The 21,779-nt window shown below is 45.0% G+C and overlaps 1 protein-coding gene across 1 annotated transcript in view; it reads left to right on the top strand.

Moving 5' to 3' along the window:
• Positions 1-21,779, top strand: part of RFX8 (regulatory factor X8) — a 68,318-nt gene that overhangs the window by 865 nt on the left and 45,674 nt on the right. The window contains exons 2-4 of the mRNA XM_075917233.2: positions 10,832-10,955; positions 14,616-14,677; positions 18,717-18,803. Coding sequence (XP_075773348.2) covers positions 10,832-10,955; positions 14,616-14,677; positions 18,717-18,803 — 273 coding nt within the window. The remainder of the gene's footprint in view (positions 1-10,831; positions 10,956-14,615; positions 14,678-18,716; positions 18,804-21,779) is intronic.

Genomic DNA, 21,779 nt, shown 5'->3' with positions numbered 1-21,779 from the left:
CTTAATGTATACTAGCATGTGTGGTTACTCCATGTCATCTGTTTTAAATGATGGTGCCTAGATGATGTAATGATGGCTGAAGAGGATAATCCTCTGTTTCTTAGCTGGCAGCAAGCTTTTAAAATGCTGTTAAGGGTGGCAGCAGGCCTGTACAGCCAGTGCATGTTGGCATGCACACTGTAGTAACAAATAGCGAGTCAGCACTAGCTTGTCTTGCGGCTACAATCATAGTTATGGCAAATGTGGGCTGTTGATGTGAGCTTGTGTGATGGGATAAGTTTGTCCACATCATAATCATTTTTCATTGGACTATTCTAATTTTTATGCATTCATCTATCCTGTGTTATTCACTGAGAAGGGATGGTAATGTAATACAGCAGCAAGGCATAATATTAACATGTCATGCAATGTAACAGCTACTTGTCAAGAAAATAATTTTTCGAAATAGTTATAATCCCCAGTGGTCTGGAGTAGCCTCTCCTAGAAAAAAATGACTCCCTTTTTCCTTCTTCACAATTTTTTGGCGTTTGTTATGTAGTTCATAGGCCTGTGCTTTCATTTTTGGCAGGACAGTATTTTCTAGAGTCTGACACTGTATGGAACAGAAAACCTTTCTGCATTTACTCACTGTCTCTCTAAGACACACCACATCCACCATCTTTGATTCTATAATATGCTTGTAATATTTTTGACAGCTTTGTTTAAAATAACAACAGATCACATTCAAGGATTTTAAATTGATGCAACATACAGCTCTTAAGTCTGTATACGCCCTCATTACGATGAGATGTCAGCATCTGACAATATTTTAATGTTTTTATTCTCATGATACACATGTGAGATAGAGAAATACTATTATTTCCATTTTACAAATGGGGAACTGAGGCACAGAAAGCTAAGTGACTTGTCCAAGGTTACACTGGAATTCTCTGGCAAAGCAGGGAATTGAATATAGGTCATATGAGTCCTAGGATCAGAGGGGTAGTCTGAATCTGCAAAAGCGATGAGGAGTCTTGTGGCACCTTATAGACTAAGAGATTTATTGGAGCATAAGCTTTCCTGGGCAAAGACCCACTTTGTCAGATGAATCCTAGGGTAACTCTTGACCATCCTTTTTCCTCAGTGAGTTTGCAGATCACCATTTTATATGCTTTCTGTAATACATTTCTAAAAGTTTTATTTTCTGTTTGGTATGTTGACAATAACAAAACACAAGATTTTGGTCCAAAAGTCCAATGGAGGGAGGGATAGCTCAGTGGTTTGAGCATTGGCCTTCTAAACTCAGCATTGTGAGTTTAATGGGGGCCATTTAGGACCTGGGACAAATCTGTCAGGGATGGTACTTGGTCCTGCCATGAGAGCAGGGGACTGGACTTGATGACCTCTCAAGGTCCCTTCCAGTTCTATGAGATAGGTATATCTCCATATATTATTAATACTCGGCATGAATTCTGGTAAAATGAACTAGTGAACCTACCTGCAAAGGCAAAGATCACGTAGCCTGGATGGCAAACCCAGGAAAATGTGGGTCCACTTGGGACACTTTCCTAGAACTGGTCAACTAAGCAGCTCTGCAGAAGACCTGAAAGATAAATCCCTCATTTCTTTTCTCCTTTGCTATCCTTTTCTTGATTGATTTTGATTTCCTTAGTTTTTGCTTGTTTGATTAGATATGTGCCACAAACAGGGCCGGACGGAGGCATGGATGAGCCGGACAGCTGCCCAGGGCGCCAACCAATGGGGGGGGGGCGCCTGATGGCAGCTGTAAGGGGTGCGCGGCGTCCCTTACAGCTGCCATCAGGTGCCGTGCGCCCGGCTCCCGCAGCGCTGGCCTGCTGCATCCCCGCGGCGCTGGCCAGCAACGCCCTTCCCCCCACAGCCGCAGGGCCCTACATGGGCCAGCTGCGAGCCAGCAGCCGTAGCCGGGCCGTGCATGCACTGTGCTTCCCGGGGGCGGGCCTGCGCACCCTAGGGGGGTGGGCCTGCACATGCGCCATACGCCATGGGGAGGCGCCGGTGCCCGTGCCCAGGGCGCCAGAATACCTCGGGCCGTCCCTGGCCACAAAAATCATGTGCTGGGAATATAAATAAATGTGTGGGATCCAAGCATTGGTTTTTTTTTCTTGGACTTTTCTGATGTATAGTATTTCTGAACTTTTATATGTTGGTACCTAGAATATGTTTGGCATGTTTAAATTAAAACAGTGAAAAAAAACCGTAAAAACAAAAGTAGTGTAATATTTCAGGCTGAACCTCTGTAGCCTGGCAGTCTCTGGTCTGGCAACAGCTGTGGTCCGGCATGATTTTAGTTAGCAGGATGTCCAGTTATCAGGGGTTTGGCCAAATTTCCTGCAGTCCCATAAAAAGTGTTTATAGCCACCAGCCCTGGCTCTCAGTGTTCTGTGCTGTTATTTAATTCTAATTTACCCTTAAATGTCTTCTAAGAGCTCAGTAAGCAGTGGAAGTGTTGGTAATGCTGCTAAACAATATTGACCTCTTATGGTTTGGCAAATTCTCTGGTTTGGCACTGGTCCGGTCCCAGGGTGCCAGACTAGAGAGGTTCAACCTGTATGTCAATAAATAGTTAAATGCAGAAGCAAAACTATTGGAAGAAACCATTATTGAAATACAAAACTTGCTTTCTCGTCACCTAGAAAACCAACTAAAACCCTAAAGAAGTTAATCTTAGTTATAATTCAATGGACTCTAGTGGTGTTATACTAGGATTAATGTAGATCTAAGTTTAATACCTCAGGGTACGTCTACACTACAGCGCTAATTTGAACTAACTTAGTTCGAATTAGTTAATTCGAACTAGCGCATCTAGAACTAAAAACTAGTTCGAATTAGCGTTTTGCTAATTCGAACTAGCGCGTCCACACTGATTGGACGCAGGGGGGCATTTAAGGGCAGCTGAAACCGGTTCTGGCAGGGCATCAGGTCAGTAGTTGCTTTGTGTGGCTGCTGTCTGAGGCTATCTGAGGCTCGAGCTTAAAGGGACCCCCCTGGACAGCCGGTTCTCAGCTTTTCCTGCTTGCTTGCCAACCTCGCCGAGGGACAGCAAAGCGTTGGTCTCTGTGCCCGTCTGTGTCGGTGCTTCCCTTCGGGAGGGCCGCCGCAGGTGGCAACATGGAGCCACGGCTCGCCCTGCACCTTCTGGTGCACGTTCTGGACTTGCTGCTGCAAGCCTGCCAGCAATGGCTCGAGGCTGCCTGGCACCACCTGGTGAACGTCAGCCCCCTGCCTCTCTGCCTGGCCGCCCTGGGGGCCATGGAGGAGCCGCGGCGGCGCCCCGGCACCGGCGTGCCCCGCCGCATCTGGCGTCTGGACACCAGCAGCGACTGGTGGGACCGCATCGTCCTGGAGTGCTGGGACGACCGACAGTGGACCCAGAACTTTAGGATGAGGAGGGACACCTTCCTGGAGCTCTGCGAGTGGCTTGCCCCTGCCCTGCAAAGAAGGGACACTCGCATGAGGCCTGCCATCCCCCTCCAGAAGCGGGTGGCCATCGCCCTCTGGAAGCTCTCCACGCTGGACAGCTACCAATCTGTCGGGAACCAGTTCGGCGTGGGGAGATCCACCGTCGGAGAGGTGCTCATGCAGGTATGGCGCTCGTCGGCCACCGAGCCGGGGGGAGGGGGGCTGCGAGGAGGGGATGGGCCGCCCCAGGGACAAAGGGGGAGCAGGAGGAGGCGAAAGCGCCCCGCACCGGAGGGGTCGGGCTGTCCCGGCCGTACTACACACTGCCAGGGGGGTTGCTTCTGGGAGTGGGGCGCGGGGCACTGCCAGGGCACGCACGCTCCCAGCCACCCGGGCGCCCCACTGATTGGCGCTTTGCTGTGTCTCTCTGCAGGTGGTCAAGGCCATCAACCGGGTGCTGCTCCGCAGGATGGTCCGCCTCGCCGACCCGGACGCCATCATCCGGGGATTCGGCGCCCTCGGCTTCCCCAACTGCGGGGGGGCCATCGACGGGACGCACATCCCTATCCGTGCCCCGGAACACCAGGCGTCCCGGTACGTCAACCGCAAGGGGTACTTCTCCGTGATCCTGCAGGCTGTGTGTGACCACCGGGGACAGTTCACGGACATTAATGTGGGCTGGTCCGGCAAAGCACACGACGCCCGGGTATACCGCAACTCCTCCGTGTGCCAGCGGCTGCAGGACGGGACCTTCTTCCCCGACCGCCACATCAGGGTCGGGGACGTGGATATGCCCGTGTGCCTGGTGGGGGATGCCGCCTACCCACTGCAGCCCTGGCTCATGAAGCCCTACACGGGGCACCTCAATCCCTCCCGCCAGGCCTTCAATGCCAGGCTGACCAGGGCCCGCATCGTGGTGGAGGGGGCCTTCAGATGACTGAAAGCCCGCTTTCGATGCCTCCTCACTCGTCTGGACCTGGCCGAGCACAACATCCCTCCCGTGGTGGCAGCATGTTGTGTGCTCCACAATTTGTGTGAGCGGAAGGGGGAGGCTTTCCTGCCAGCCTGGATGGCTGAGGCTGACCGCATGGCTGGACACTACGGTCAGCCCCGCACTGCCGCCATCCGGGAAGCCCAGCGGGGGGCCGTCCGGATCCGGGAAGCCCTGCGGGAGAGCTTCCTGGTGGAGGAGGAGGAGGACTGACCTCTCCCTGCATGCCCCACTGGGGCCTTCTTCCCCCCTTCCCCCCTTCCCCTTTCCCCTCCCTACCTACTGTCAAATAAAGACACCTGTTTTTGAAACAAAAATGTCTGTTTATTTCACAGAACTGGGTGGTGGAAGGGAGGAATGAGGGTGGGAGAGGGGAGGGGGAAACCTGGGATGAGGGAGCTGGAAGGGGAGGGAAGGGAGGAAGGGAAAGGAAAGCTCAGGGGTGGGAGTCCGGCTGCCTCTCCCGTCTCGCCACACTGCGGGTCCGGGGGCGTCGGTGGGAAATGGTTGTGGAGGGGGGGGCAGGAGGGACAGAGGGTGTGGAGGAAGCAGGAGCGGAAGCAGGAGCGGGAGCAGGAAGAGCAGGGGGAGCAGGAGGAGCTGGGGGAGCAGGGGGAGGAGGAAATGGGAAGCGGTCGAGCAGGCTCTGGAGGTGGCCTCGCAGGGCACGGCCCTGCTCCTCCAGGGCCTCCAGACTCCTCCGGCGCGGCCTCAGGTCCTCCTGGACCCAGTGGTCCTGGGTGCGGAGCTGGTGGTCCATGAACCGGAGGTGCCGCCGCTGATACTCCTCCTCGTTCCTGGCTCTCCTGCTTGCCCGGGCACTGGCAGCTGCTGTAGGCGGTGTGGTGCGCCCTGCAGGCCCAGGTGCTGCAGCTGTGGTGCAACAAGACCAGCGGTCAATTACCCCAGGGGCCCAGGTGTGTGAAACCCAGCTCCCCTCTGCAAGGCCAGGGCCCCTGCAGGATCCCCAGCTGCTGCTCCGTGGTGGGCAAGGCCCAGGCGCACGGTCCCGGGGCTCCCTCTCGCCCCAGCCCCCCGTACACATAAGTGGAACACGATGGTACTCACAGGTGGACGCCTCCCCGGCCTCAGATGACGCAGGCGAGCGGCTCTGTGGGGTGCCTCGGGGGTCCCGGGCAGGCTGGCGGCAGGCTCCTGGCTCTCAGAGCCCTCCTCCTCCGTCTCCAGGAGCGAGCCCTCTGCCCCGGGGTCAATCACGTCCTGGGGGGCAGAGACGGCATGAGCCCCCAGGAGGCGGTCCAGGGCGTGGAAGTGGGGGCAGGCCTCTGGGTCGGCCCCTGGCTGGCAGGCCCGGGAGTAGGACTGTCACAGGTCTTTGACCTTGCAGCGGACCTGCTCCCGGCTGCGCTGGTGGCCCCTGGCGGCCAGGCTGGCAGCCATGTGGCCGTAGACGGCCGCGTTCCTGTGGCTAGTGCGGAGATCGTGGACATTGGAGGCTTCCCCCCAAACCTCGATGAGGTCCACGATCTCCGCACTTGACCAAGCGGGTGCCCGCCTTTTGCGCCCCCGGGCAGGCTCCTGGAAGCCGCAAGGCTGGTCCTGGGGAGCAGTGGAGGGCTGGGAGCCCTCGGGTGGTTGGCTCATCCTGTGGCAGGTGCAGGGTCTGCTGGCACGGGTGCTTGCAGCCTTGCAACTGGCACAAACTGTGTAGCCAGCCCGTGGCCCTTTAAGGGCTCCGGGGCCGGGAGGGGAGCAATAGAGTTTCCCTGGTGTTGGCCAGAGTGGCCACCAGGGAAACCTGGGAAGCCTTAGCCTCCCACTAGTTCGAATTAAGGGTCTACACAGCCCTTAATTCGAACTAGCTAGTTTGAACTAGGCTTAATCCTCGTAAAATGAGGTTTACCTAGTTCGAACTAAGCGCTCCGTTAGTTCGAATTAAGTTCGAACTAACGGAGCGCTAGTGTAGCACCTATGAAAGTTAGTTTGAACTAACGTCCGTTAGTTCGAACTAACTTTGTAGTGTAGACATACCCTCAGAGGAGAATGATAAAATCTGAAGGGGTTTCCAATGGTTCTTTATCCTTGAGAAGAGAGGATTTCTGGCTACTTTGGGAAGCAAGGTTTAGTGTGGACTCTTCACTGGACTGAATATTATTTCCTCTTCTCCCATCAAGGAGCTACCCCATTATCTCAGCATGCACTCTGCCTGTTCACTACCATGATGCTAGTTGCTCATCTCTGCCTCTAGCTGTGAAGCAATTCATTCACAACAGGCTGTCAAGCTGTAGGTGGGGAGAAACTGGCAGAAAGCCCAGAGCAGCTATGTGCGGAGAGTTGAGGCCAAGCAATGCTCTCAGGTGCCTGAGACTGTAATATTGTTTGGTGCGTGGGTGCATAGGCTGCAAACGGGTGAGAGGCAGGGAGGCCTGTGGGGGGTTCCTTTAAAAGGGAGAGAGCAGATGTGCGGAAACACTGTGGAGAAACAAGAGGAGCATGAGTAAGACACTAAGTTGAAAAAGATTAGTGCCTCACATTAGAATACTCAGAAATAATTAATGTTCTTTCTCTGTTATAGCAAATAATCTGTTTCAGCCAATCAGATGGTTGGAATCCTAACCCATTAGGATAAAAGGCAAAGCCGAAAGATAAATATTAGCCAGCATGAAATCACATTGTTAATAAAAGTAGCCAATGTTATTTTAAAACTGGTTCTTTGTGGATAATCTAGTGCTTATAAGTCTGTTATCTAAAGCAGTTTGTATGTCAGTAAAGATACTATGAGTAACTGGCACTCTGCTGTACCAATAGTCATCTGATAAAATAATTTAATTGACATAAATTATTTGGTATAACAGAAGTAAAGTCTCTGAAATATAACTTTTTCATCTGATCTATGTGTCATGCTTTGAAAATTAATCTTCTCCTTGTCTCAACATTTATTGCCAAAAATGCATCAGTTTTGCTTCAGTATTTGAGCTACAGGAGGTATTATTCTTTGGCATTATCTCTTAATTAACAGGTATTTTTCTGGTGGTGATAATAACTTAGCCTAGAAAAATTACATTCAAAATCTTCCTCATCTTACTCTCACAAGTAGTTTAATTTATTTTAATGTGACCACTCAGCTGGATAAGGTAAGTGGCATTTGACCTAAAGATGAGCATTTAATCACATCAAGAGCGGTCTGGATAGCAGGAATAATAGTGAGTAGTAATGTCAAGACTCAAATTTGCTCTCTTCTACACTTGTGGGATTTCATATATTGATATTAAATTGATATATATTGATATAAATTTTGTAGAGTAGAATTTGACTCTATATTCTAACTTGTTACCTCCTATAGTACTGTACTATAGCTTCAGAGGGGTAGCCTAATTAGTCTGTAACTGGAAAAACTTAAAAAACAACTAATAGTCTAGCAGCACCTTAAAGACTAACAAAACATGTAGATGGCATCGTGAGCTTTTGTGGGTACCCTATGGTGGCTTTCTCGGAAATGCTTCCAGTTCCACGCGCAGGGCCTGGTAGGCAGGCAGAGCTTCAGAGTCTCAATGCGTGGATGAGATGATGGTGTAGGGAAGAGGGGTTTAGATTTATTAGGAAGTGGAGACAGTTTTGGAAGAGGGGGAGCTTATACAGGAAGGATGGGCTCCACCTAAACCAGGGTGGAACCAGACTGCTCGCACTAAACATTAAAAAGGCCGTAGAGCAGTTTTTAAACTAAGAGATGGGGGAAAGCTGATTGGTGTGGAGAAGCACGTAAATCGGATGGAGACTTCTCTTTCAGGAGAATGTATTGATAGAGATTCTCTAAGCTGTAGTCAGAAAGAGAGGAGGGGAGAGGACAAACCATGGGCCAGAGCAGACAAACAACCACATATAAAGGAATCCAATGCATCAGGGAAGGGCAGACAAATAAACAGTGGCAAATTTTTAAAGTGCTTCTACACAAATGCTAGGAGTCTGACTAATAAGATGGGTGAACTAGAGTACCTTGTATTAAAGGAGGAGATTGACATAATAGGCATTACTGAAACCTGGTGGAATGAGGAAAATCTGTGGGACACAATCATACCGGGATATAAAATATATCGGAAGGATAGAGCAGGCCGTGTGGGTGGTGGAGTGGCACTGTATGTGAAAGATAATGTAGAATCAAATGAAATAAAAACATTAAATGAATCAACATGTTCAATAGAATGACTACGGATAGTAATTCCATGCTCCAATAAAAAGAATTAATCAGTAGGGATATATTATCGACCACCTGACCAGGTCAGTGACACTGACATTGAAATGCTGAGGGAGATTAGAGAGGCTACCAAGCTCTATAATAATGGGGGATTTTAATTATCCCCATATTGACTGAGTACATGTCACTTCAGGAAGAGAAGCAGAGAGAAAATTTCTCAATGGCTTAAATGACTGCTTCTTGGAGCAGCTGGTACAGGAACCAACAAGGGGAGAGTGCTCTTTCGAAAAAAGGCGTTCTTGAAAGCAAACAGGGCTTTTTCGAAAGAGAGCATCTGGACTGCCTGGGTGCTCTCTTTCGAAAAAGTAGCTTGCTTTTTCGAAAGTTCCGCGTGTAGTCTAGACGCGCTCTTTCGAAAGAGGCTTTTTCGAAAGATACTTTCGAAAAAGCCTCTTTCGAAAGAGGCTTGCAGTCTAGACATAACCTTTGACACGGTCCCTTACCAAAGGCTCTTGTGTAAATTAAATTGTCATGGGATAAGAGGGAAGGTCTTTTCATGGATTGAGAACTGGTTAAAAGACAAGAAACAAAGGGTAGGAATAAATGGTAAATTTTCAAAATGGAGAGGGGTAACTAGTGGTGTCCTCCAAGGGTCAGTCCTGGGACCAATCCTGTTCAACTTATTCGTAAATGATCTGGAGAAAGGGGTAAGCAGTGAGGTGGTAAAGTTTGTGGATGATACTAAACTGTTCAAGATAGTCAAGACAGAAGCAGATTGTGAAGAACTTCAAAAAGATCTCACCAAACTGAGTGATTGGGCAACAAAATGGCAAATGAAATTTAATGTGGATAAGTGTAAAGTAATGCACGTTGGAAAAAACAACCCCAAGTATACATACAGTATGATGGGGGCTAATTTGGCTACGACAAATCAGGAAAGAGATCTTGGCATTATCATGGCTAGTTCTCTGAAAACTTCCACACAGTATGCAGCGGCGGTCAAAAAGGCAAATAGGATGTTAGGAATTATTAAGAAAGGGATAGAAAATAAGACATAGAATATCTTACTGCCCCTGAATAAAACTATGGTATGCCCACATCTTGAATACTGTGTATAGATGTGGTCTCTTCATCTCAAAAAAGATATTTTGGCCTTAGAAACGGTTCAGAAAAGGGCAACTAAAATGATTAGGGGTTTGGAACGGGTCTCATATGAAGAGAGGTTAAAGTGACTGGGACTTTTCAGTTTAGAGAAGAGGAGACTGAGGGGGGATATGATAGAGGTCTATAAAATCATGAGTGGTGTGGAGAGGGTGAATAAATAAAAGTTATTTATTAGTTCCCATAATAGAAGAACTAGAGGACACCAAATGAAATTAATGGGTAGCAGGTTTAAAACTAATAAAAGAAAGTTCTTCTTCACACAGGACATAGTTAACATGTGGAACTCCTTGCAAAAGGAGGCTGTGAAGGCTAGGACTATAACAGAGTTTAAAGAGAAGCTAGATAATTTCATGGAGGTTATGTCCATAAAAGGCTATTAGCCACGGGATAGAAATGATGTCCCTGGCTTCTGTTTGTCAGAGGCTGGAGAAGGATGGGAAGAGACAAATCACTTGATCATTGTCTTTGGTCCAACCCCTTTGGGGCACCTGGTGCTGGCTACTGTCAGCAGACAGGCTACTGGGCTAGATGGACCTTTGTTCTGGCTCAGTACGGCTATTCTTATGTTCTTATCTTATGTTCTTATGTTGTTTTTTAAGTTTATACTATACTATACTATACTATACTATACTACACTATACTATATTTCATTGTGGAATCTTAACTTTGTTGTGATGCTAGTAAGATGTAGAATATATTAAAAAAAAAACCCAACCCTGCATGGTATCTGATAGGATTGTTTCTCTGTGGAGTACACTCACACAACCTCTTGATACATATTTATTTATTTAAAATATTTAAAAAATATTTTAACATGTGAACTGACATATCTTCCAATGGGAATTCAAAGGAACCTGAGAATATTCTCTCATTCACATATCTGAGGATGTACCATTTTCTTTAGAATATGGATCCACTTAGAAGTAGTGAATATGATTCTGATCTCTCATTGTTGTAGATTAGGAGTAACTCCACATAAGTCAGCAAAGTCTGCATAGTTGTACCAGTGTAAACATGGAGTGATATCGGAGTCAGACCAATCATTTTTAACTTTCTAATCTTGACATATATTGATATAAATTTTGTACCATTTTGTCTTGAAGGATAGCAGATAATTTCTGTGTTTGCGAAGGATACAGCATACCTCGTTGTCTACTGTATGAAATGTATCTAGAGAATTGCACTCAGAAGGCTCAGAATCAAGTAAATCCAGCTACATTTGGAAAGGTACAAAGCACATTGCCTTACAGCATATTTGGGGTTTAAGATAATGGGCTGAAACCTTGCATAGGTTCATAAAACCTTGTACAAGTGTCTCTTTATCAAGCTTTGCAAACTAAGGGAGCTTAATTTATAGACAAGGATAGGTGGTTATGCAATAAGGTACCTTTAATATAGGACACTGGGAGAGATATTGTTTGAAAGCTTCTATCTCTTGATATATCTTCTTTGGCTCCCTTAGGAAATTTTATCTGCATTTTTTTCTCTCTGAGGCCAGGTCTACATTTGAAACTTTTGTTACTATTGCAATGATGCAAAGAAGTGTGATTTTTTAAAAATGACATTTCTATACTTGCAAAAGCTCTAGACATAGCACAGATGCAATTATACCAGAAAAAAAGTCCTTTTGCTAGAACAACTTTTTTTTATTCAGCAAACTGGTATAAGAGTTAAATTGTATCTATAATAGGAAGAGGGGAGCTGCTTCAGCTGGGCCAAGGGCCAGTTAACAGGTTACCCCGGTAAACATGCTGGCAAGGCACTGGTCAATAGTTAACAGGTTAAAGCTTTATATCCCTAGTTGTAATTGTAGTGGTCCACTGGACGCAGAAGGCAGTTGTGAGGAGGGAGTCACAAGGTTGTTGTGCAGGCGGGGGATTGCGGCAGTACTGCTACCAGACCCACTGACGGGAAAATTACTGAAAGGCCTGAGAGCCCCTCTGTTTCTAAGGTAGCTCTGCCTGCTCTGGGGAAAGTGAAAGTATCTCTTGATTCAAAGACCCTTTTAATATGCCCTATGCAGGTTCTGGGATGGGGTTATGGACCCTGGAACTAGCATAGGGCATATCAAAAGCATCTGTGAATCAAAAGATGTTGCTGTAGCTTTTCCCCAGCAGGCAGGTTCATCAGGGGAAGGGAGGTGCGGAGCACTGCAGCTGCCCTGGGGCTCATCTGAATAGGTGAGGGACAAGGCTGGGCTGGCCCAGGGCTCTCCAGGCAAGTGGGGGTGCTTGGGGCTTCTCCAGGCTGGAGAAAGGCTTGTGACACCAGCCAAGGGAGAGGGACGGGGAGCCTATTGATTTTTCTGCCCTGGGCTCAGAATTGCTGTTGGTGGGCCCGACTGCTACCCTTACTTCTGTGCTGCTGCTGACATGGCACTTCCTTCAGAGCTAAGCAGTTGGAGAGTGGCAGCTACTGGCTGAGAGCCCAGCTCTGAAGGCAGAGCAAGTACCATCGACAGCGCAAAAGTAAGGGTGGCATGATATGATACTGACACCCTTACTTTTGTGTTTCTGTTGACAGGGCACTGCCCTTGAAGCAGTGCATCCAAGCAATAGCTGCTTCTCTCTGGGCACCCAGCTTAAAGACAGTGCAGAAGTAAGGGTGGCAATATTGTGATTCCCTAAAATAACCTTGTGAGCATCCCCCCCCCCCACAACTCCTTTTTGAGTCAGGACTCCCAATTTGCGAAATGCTGGCCTCTGCCATGAAGTATGTAGTATAGGGTAAATACACACAAAAGATCAGATTTCATGGAAAGTGATCAGATTTCAGATTCTGTGATGCATTTTTCATTGTTATGAATTTGATAGCACCCTACCAATAAACCAGGGGTGGGAAACCTCCAGCGTGCTGGCTGGATGCAGTTTGTTAGAGTTAGCAGCTGGCAGATTGCCAGATGGTTTGTTTACCTGAGCATCCACAGGCATGGAGAATGCAGCTCCTGTTGGCCTTCAGCAACAGCAAACCATGGCCACTAGCAGCTGCGAGCTCAAGTAAACAAATGGTCTGCTGGCCTGCCAGTGGCTAACCCTGACTAACCATGTGCAATCTGCAAGTCAGAGGTTCCCCACCCCTGCAATAAACCTTTCATGGAAACAAGTAGCACTGTATTTTTTTTATCCAAGTTTTGAGGCTGCAAAGCATCCTGGTCTTTCTGTTGATTATATCAGTATTTTTTTTAAAAAAGTTTACTTCTGAAGATTTTGCTCCACACACAGAATGTGTATTTTTAGCATTATCCAAGCAAATAAGATGCAGGAGTAAAAAAGTCCATTAGACAATGTCTCTCTTCTAATAGGCTGGAGCTTTCATAGCCAATTATCTTTTTACACCCCTAATCCTGCAGTCCTAACAAACAGATGTATACCTGCTTAACTTTATCTGTGTGATTAAAGGAAAAACATCCCCCCCTCCTTTTTTTTTTTTTTTTTTACTATCCTTACCCTACATAGTTTGTGCTCAGTATTTTCCACTATTGCTACCACTGGTGCAACCACTGGTTTTCAAGCTGTTAGGCCTTGTCTGCACATTAACTTGCTATTGCTTAATTAGAAGTATTGTTTTAAATGAATTTAGCTTAGTTGTACAAGTTTATATGTAGTTATTTTTATTTCAGTTTGAGTAGTTTGTTGTTTCACAGGATTAAGGTAAATCAAAATAAGCAACTCTTAAGCCAAAATATGGCACACAAACTTGCACTGGTTTAATTAAATGGATTTTAAAAGACACATTTTGTTAAACTGGTGCAAATTGTCATGTAGACAAGTCAAGGGGTGAAATCCTAGTCTTATTGAAGTGAATGGGAATTTTACATTGACTTCAGTGAGGCAAGGATTTCACCCAAGACCTTTAAAGAATGTCTGCACTGGAATGTCTGCACTGGGCTAGGTCAGCTGACTTAACTGGCTGGACTCAGACTGTAGGGCTAAATATTGTGGTGTAGACATTTGGCCTTTGGCTGGAGCCTGGACTCTAGCTGACTCCCTCGCCACTTATGGGGCCCCAAGACTCAGGCTCTAGCCCATGCTTGAATGTTTACATGTCAGTTTTATAGCCCCATAGCCCAAGCCCCATGAGTCCAAGACAGTTGAAGTGGGCCAGAAGCAGGTGTTGAATTGCTATGTAGAAAAAGCTCTATTTTTACTACTGTGTCATCTAACTCAGTTTAGCTCAAATAGTGGTAACATCGTGGTAAAAATGCTGGCAGACACTGTTGGCCTGGTTACACTATAGCTCCCATCATTACTACCAATGTTGTATCTACATCTTAGGACAAAAGAGAAAAAAATCTAATGTAGACAAGGCTTTGACAGCAAACAACTTTATACATGATTGATTTTGTTCCTACACTGCTCAACAAAAGCTTGTGCAGTTTAGATGCATTGTGTAGCATGAGTTCTCTTGTTTTGTCTGTGGCTTTATGAGAGAGCTCGTATTCATGCTGTGCAATAACAGCATTTTAAATTATTACAGTATTATTTCATGGTGCTAATTTTGAGGGGTGCCAAATGACCTCAATTCACATTTCCTTCAATATGTGTAAAGATGGTACTCAGCAACTTGATGAACTCAATAAAAGAACTGGTAAGTCAAATCTGATACTGGAAGCACTAGTTATGTGAGAAGCTAACTGAAGTCATTGGGACTACTTGTGTGATTAAGAAGTACTTGAATGAGAAAGGCTTGTCACACTGGACTTCATATTTGAGATGTATTCCAGCAAATTCAGCAGTGATTGTCTGAGTGTTATTGGAAGAACAGGAATCACAGCAATTTGTGAGTGAATATATAGTAGTGGAGAAAATTACAAGAAAACAAATCAGATAAAGTTTTTTATGCTAGTGTGATGTGCCCAGTAATTCTTATACCTTTTGTGATTTTTAGCTTGTTCGCTTAGTTTTCCCAGATCTGGGGACCAGAAGGCTGGGCACAAGGGGAAGTGCCAGGTATTGTTTGTTTATTTTATGTATTCCTTTATATACAGATGTTATTTACACCCATTTTGGGAAAAATAAAATAAAAGAGCTGTATAATTAGTTCTGATAACTTGAAACACTGCTCTGCCACAGCTGAGGTTCTTATTGAATGTCTATAATAAATCACAATAACTGCTCTATTGTGATTGATGGTGTTACCAGTAAACTAAAATAGGATTAATTTAATGAAAGTCACCATATCCAAGCTGTTCTTAGCATATGAATTCAAGATCATTTTAATTTTCTAAACTTTCAAAACACTACTTAAACTAACTTGCGTTAGGGGGGTGCAGAAGCTCCCTATCGTAGTAAGCGCTCCAAAGACATTGTGTGTTAGGGAGGCACAGTGATCCTTGTAATTGGGTAAACCCAAGAACTCTTATTTTGACCAGGCTTGTGCAAAAGGCCCTAAAGATAGGGAGTCTCTTCTGTCTCTGCACACCCACTGAGTGGCTTACAATCTTGCTCATAATGGAAGTGTTATAAACTCTTACTGCCTTCTGTTCACACCCTAGCTAGAACATATACTTAAGACAAAGGTGGGCAATAACATTGCAGTGGTTTGCCAGGATTAGTCCCTGGTGGGCTGCTGCCACTATATTTAACTGCACTGCCGCAGGTACTGGCAATTGCAGCTCCCGTTGTCTGTGGATCACTGTTCCCAGCCAATGGGAATGGCAAGAAGTGGTGCAGACCAAGACACCTCTTCCTGCAGCTCTCATTGGCCGGGAATGGTGATCCATAGCCAACGGGAGCTGTGATCGTTGGTACCTGTGTCCGTGCGGGTAAATAAAGCAGCGGGAACCCACCAAGAGCTAACCCTGGAGGACCAGCTCCTGCTCGTGGGCTGGTATTTGCCTACCCCAAATTAAGATCTAATAATAAGAATTTCTGCTCTAAGCTGGGAGCTTTTGTTGGAATCAACAGAGGAGAGAGACCTACGTGTGTGGGTTGATCACAGGATGACAGTCAGCTACCAATGTCATGCTGCAGTGAAAAAAGGCAAATGTGATCGCACAATGTATTAGGCGAGGCATATCCAGGGAGATAGGGAAGTATTAATGCCATTGTAGAAGGTGCTGGTAAGGCCTAACGTGGAATAGTGTGTACAGTTCGACCACTCATGCTCAAGAAAGATTAATTTAATCTGCAACAGGTACAGATAAGAGCTATTGGATGATCGGGCAATGGAGGATCTATCTTATGGGAGCAAACTGGGCAAGCTCAACTTGTTTAGCAAAAAGACGGCTGAGGGACGATATGTTCATGCTCTATAAATACATCTGGGAATTAAATACTAGGGAGGGTGAAAAGCTATTTAAACGAAAGGACTCTTTTGGCTTGCGAACAAATGGGTATACACTGGCTTTGAACAATTTCTGACTAGAAATTAGAAGAAAGTTTCTAACCTTCAGAAGAGAAGGTTTTGGAACAGCCAGTAGGAGCTGTGAGGGGCAGAGCACTTAAAATTAATTTTAAGAAAGAGCTGGATAAATGTATGAGTGCAGTTGTATGACAGGGTTATTTGTGATGGTGAGGGCTGGGTACAGAACCATCCCATCCATTGAATGGTTTACACTGGTCACCTCACACCTTGCGCTTTGAGGGGTCCCATGCTTCAAAGGGATGCAGAGGCTGGGTGGGACAGAGACCAGCAGTAGCACAACCGACCCCACTCTGTGCTGCTTGCTGCTTTAGGGGATGTAGGGTATAGGTGGCATAGGAGCTGGCAACAGCATCCCTAGCCCTGCTCTGTTCCATCCTGCTGGCTCCTGCCGCTACTCAGGAGAGAATGAGGTTGAGGGCTTTGGGGAAGAGGTGGAATGGGGCAGATGTAGGAAAAGGTGGGGGCTTGTGGGAAGGGGTGGAGTGGGGATGGGGCAAAGCAGGGGCGAGAAGAAGTGAGAGTAGTGACTTGGAAAAGGAGTGGAATGGGGGTGGGTTGCAGGCAGAGCAGGGGCAGGAAGGGGCAAGAGTGGGACCTGCAGCAGAGGGAGGGTTGTCCCGGGTCCTACATCCCCCTCAGGACAGCTCTGTCTGGGTACAACATCTTTGCAGCTCACTTCTGGTTTAAGTCCTATGTTCCTAAAGCTCATACTTCAGGTTATCAGCCAGCCACCAATAGCGGTAAGGAAGGGAGTGTCTCCTTCCTTCCCTTTCCCAGTATAGTTTGGGAGGTTTTGGAGGGAGTGGGGTTTCTCCTTCCATTGTAGCATCTTGAGACATAGGGATGACCAGGGACCTTATGTGGCACAAAGCATTCTCTTTCAGGTGCTTAGCTGGCTGCTGTTTGCTCACACACTCAGGCTACATCTACACTACATGCTTCTTGTGCAAGAAGCCTTTTGTGCAAGAGTTTTTGCCCAAAAACTTCTTGCGCGAAAACACGTCCACACCTCAAAGCACATCGCAAAAGCGATGTGCTTTTGCACAAAAGAGCATCCACACTGCATGGACGTTCTTGCACAAGAAAGCTCTGATGGCCATTCACAGAATGGCCATCAGAGCACCTGTGCTTTTTCCCATAGGGGTTTCTTGCAGAAGAAACCCCTCTGGAGCATCCACACTTGACTTTTTGCACAATAACTTAGTGCTAAAAGCAGTTATGCCTCCGAAAAGGAGGTTTACCTACGGTGGAAAAAGCCCTCTGTTCTGCTGTTTAACTGCCCATTAAATTGCACAAGAGCTCATTTGAGGTGGGGACTCTCTGCAGGTTTTTGCGCAAAAACAGCTGGTTTTGCACAAAAACCTTGTTATATAGACGTAGCCTCAGGGTCTAACTAATCCCCATATTTAGGGTCAGGTAGGAATTTTCATTTGGGTCAAATTAACACTGACCTTGGCGATTTTTTTCCCCTTTCCTCTGCTGTCACGGTGAGAGTCATTTGCCGGGACCATCGGGTATATCAATAATTTCCCCTGCCATTTTGGGCCTTAGGCACTGGTGAACTGTGTTCTCTCCTGCTCTTTACTTGTGGCACCTAATGGACTAGTCTCCACTCCTGTGGGTTGTAATACAATGGCTTTGTTTTAGTTGTTGGGTTAGTGTGTAGTTGCTGGTTGATGCTGGTGTCCTGTGCTAGCTACAAAAGATGGAGTGGCTCTTCTTGCCTTAAACTCTATGGGTATGTCTAGACTACAGGCTTTTGTCAACAGAGGCTTTGTCGACAGATACTGTCAACAGATACTCTGTCGACAAAAGGCTTTATTCCTTGTAAAATGAGGTTAACACCGTCGACAAAACTGCCACGTTCTGTTGACTTACTGTCGACAGACGCAGGTATAGTAAAACCTTGTAGTCCAGAAGCACCCTATGAGAGAGTTACCCTGAGAAGGGGGGACCTCTGCTGGCCATTTATGGTAAGAATTGGGCCCATTAGATATTGTTTACTAAAAGCCAGTGGGGAAATGGCACTTCAGATGCTGTACAGTGGTATGACAGCTGTATGAACAGTGGTTCCACATCACTTCAATATCAACAAAAGGTGCCAGTGCCCAGTGGGAGGTTTAAAAAACCAGGAGATTGAATTCCTCGGGCTGCTGCTGGACAGGTGGCATTCTTACCTGAAAGTGGTCATAATCTGCCATGACTGGAGATCAGAGGCTAGATTTTCAGTTTGTATAAATTAGTATAGCTCTGCTCAAGTGGTGTCATTGACTTCAATGAAGCTAATAGATTTACATCATTTGGGGATACAGCCCTAGATTCTGTGCTTCTGCTACATAGGTTGACTTCACTCCCCCACACAGCAGGAATATTAATGGGTTTGTTTCTTAAAAAAATATTAAATTTCCAAGGCTGTTTTAAAAAGAGATTATAAAGTTTTATTTTTAAAGGTTTATAAAAATTATGCGTTCATTCAAATATTAGACAAAATAAGATTTAAATAATTTTAAAAAATAAATACAGTTCCCCATTCACCCAATGAAGAATATAGACGTGAGTTCAGTGATGACTTGGTCTTGCAAACTGTATACTTGTCAGTCCATTACATTTTGTATTTTTTAGGTATCACTACGATGGAATACATATTAAGAAGAGCTCTTTCTTCTATGCACATTATTGCAATCTTCTGTCTGAAAAAAAATATCACAGGTTTGGTTTTAAAAGATTTTTTATTATTACAGGTGTATTAATAATCCAATTTTCTTTAAAATCTACTTCATTGCCTACTGAAAATTGATAACATGATTATATTTCTCTATAATAATGCACTCTAATTAAATATTGTCATTAATACAAAGGCTCCATTTTTTAAAAGTAGCAGTTGCACACCTAATTGGTCACATAATCATACTTCCATGCACTTGACATTTTCAACAGATGGCTCTTAAGTGCAGGAAAGCTATAACAAAGCTAAAAGAAGAGCTTTAAAATGCTGAGAAGCTAAATAAGAGAAAAAATATAAGTGATTAGCACCAATGGTGTGAACACTTATTTAATCATGCTAGTGCATCTTGATTTCTAATCCTTACAATTTAAGCAATGTATTTGCACTTTTAACTAATTGTGATTTGTTTAAATACATTCTATTTAAAGTTTTTGCTTTCTGTTTCTTACCATTCAAATTAACGAGGGATAATCTTTATTTTGAAAAGGCCTATATTGTTTTGATTCACTTTGTATTTAATGCTTTAGAGAGTTAAAAAGACAGCCACAAAAAGCAATTTGTCTCCTGCCATCTATCTCCAGCCTTTGACAAACAGAGGCCAGGGACACCATTCCTAATCCCCTGGCTAATAGCCTTTTATGAACCTAACCTCCATGAATTTATCTAGCTCTTTTTAAAACTTTGTTATAGTCCTAGACTTCACAGCCTCCTCTGGCAAGGAGTTCCACAGGTTGACTCTGTGCTGTGTGAAGAAGAACTTTCTTTTATTAGTTTTAAACTTTCTATCCATTAATTTCATTTGGTGTCCCTTAGTTCTTCTATAATGGGAACAAATAAATCACTTTTCTTTAGTCACCCTCTCCACACCACTCATGATTTTATATGCCTCTGTCCTATCCCCCCTCAGTCTCTTATTTTCTAAACGGAAAAGTCCCAGTCTCTTTAGCCTATCCTCATATGGGACCTGTTCCAAACCCCTAATCATTTTAGTTGCCCTTTTCTGAACCTTTTCTAATGCCAAAATATCTTTTTTGAGGTGAGGAGACCACATCTGTACGCAGCTTTCAGGATGTGGGTATACTATAGTTTTATATAGGGGCAGTAAGATATTCTTTGTCTTATTTTCTATTCCTTTTAAAATAATTCCTAGCATCCTATTTGCTTTTTTGACTGTCGCTGCACACTGCATGGATGCTTTCAGAGAACGATCCACGATAACTCCAAGATCTCTTTCCTGTTTAGTTGTAGCTAAATTAGCCCCCATCATATTGTATGTATAGTTGGGGTTATTTTTTCTAATGTGCATTACGTTACACTTATCCACATTCAATTTCATTTGCCATTTTGTTGCCCAATCACTCAGTTTGGTGAGATCTTTTTGAAGTTCTTCATAGTCTGCTTTGGTCTTGACTATCTTGAACAGTTTAGTATTGTCCACAAACTTTGCCACCTCACTTCTTACCCCTTTCTCTAGATTGTTTATGAATAAGTTGAATAGGATTGATCCTAGGACTGACCCTTGGGGAACATCACGTTACATCTCTCCATTCTGAAAATTTACCATTTATTCCTACCCTTTGTTTCCTGTCTTTTAACCAGTTCGCAGTCCATGAAAGGATCTTCTCTCTTATCCCATGACAACCTAAGATTTCTCTCTTGAGTGGTAGCAGCTAATTAGATCCACCTCATTTTATATGTACAGTTGGGATTATGTTCATCTGCCACTTTGTTGCTCAGTTGCCTAGTTTTGTGAGGTCCCTTTGAAGCTCTTTACAGTCTGCTTTGGACTTCACTATCTTGGACAGTTTAGTATCATTGCAAATTTTGCCACCTCATTGTTTACCCCTTTCTCCAGATCATTTAATAATATGTTGAATATTATTGGTCCCATTTTGGACCCCTGGGGGACATCACTAATTACCTTTCTCCATTCTGAAAACTGACCATTATTCATACCCTTTGTATCCTATCTTTTAAGCAGATATCAATTCATGAGAGGACCTTTCCTCCTATCTCATGACAGCTTACTTTGCTTAAGACCTTTTGGTGAGGAACCAAAGGCTTTCTGGAAATCTAAGTACACTGTATCCACTGGATCCTCCTTGTCCACATGTTTGTTGACCCCCTCAGAGAATTCTAGTAGATTTCTCTTTACAGAAACCATGTTGACTTTTCCCCAACAAATTATGTTCATCTATGTGTTTGACAATTTTATTCTTTACTCTAGTTTCAGCTAATTTGCCTGGTACGGAAGTTAGACTTACAGGCCTGTAATTGGCAGAATCACCTCCGGAGCCCTTTTTAAACATTGGCATCACATTCGCTATCGTCCAGTTATTTGGTACAGAAGATGATTTAAAGGATAGGTTACAAACCACAGTTAATAGTTCTGCAGTTTCACATTTGAGTTCTTTCAGAACTCTTGGGTGAATTCCATCTGGTCCTGATTTATTACTGATTAATATATTTATGTGTTTCAAAACCTCCTCTAGTGACACCTCAATCTAGGACAGTTCCTCAGATTTGTCACCTAAAAAGAATGGCTCATGTTTGGGATAGAGTCCAAGCATGCTGGTGGGCCACTCCAGGTGCCAGGGTCAGAGCGAACCATCCCACCTAGCTCTTCCTTCCTGAAACTTTTTCTGGCTTGCTTGGCCATGGCCCCAGCAGATTGTGTCTCCAGCATACAAAGGCATCAATGTCAAGAGACATGATCCAGAGAGGGGGCTACTGTCAAAATGACAAAGTAGTGATCTTTTTACAGTTTGAAGAGAAATATTTTGAGATTTTATAAATCTAAATAAATTAAATAAATTCCTCTTCTTGGTTATAACCAAGAGAAGTGTAGCAGAGAGTGTGATTCTGTTTGTCTCAATAGTACTATCACACTTTCACAGGACTTACCAGTAAGTCCATTACTTTTTAAAATCACCATAATTCTACATATGGGAGCTTATTAA

Source organism: Pelodiscus sinensis, chromosome 1 (genome assembly GCF_052426305.1).
Source record: "Pelodiscus sinensis isolate ZL-2025 chromosome 1, ASM5242630v1, whole genome shotgun sequence".
Taxonomy (NCBI): domain Eukaryota; kingdom Metazoa; phylum Chordata; order Testudines; family Trionychidae; genus Pelodiscus; species Pelodiscus sinensis.
The sequence above is the reverse complement of the archived record's forward strand: the minus strand, read 5'-3'. Positions and strand labels throughout refer to the sequence as shown.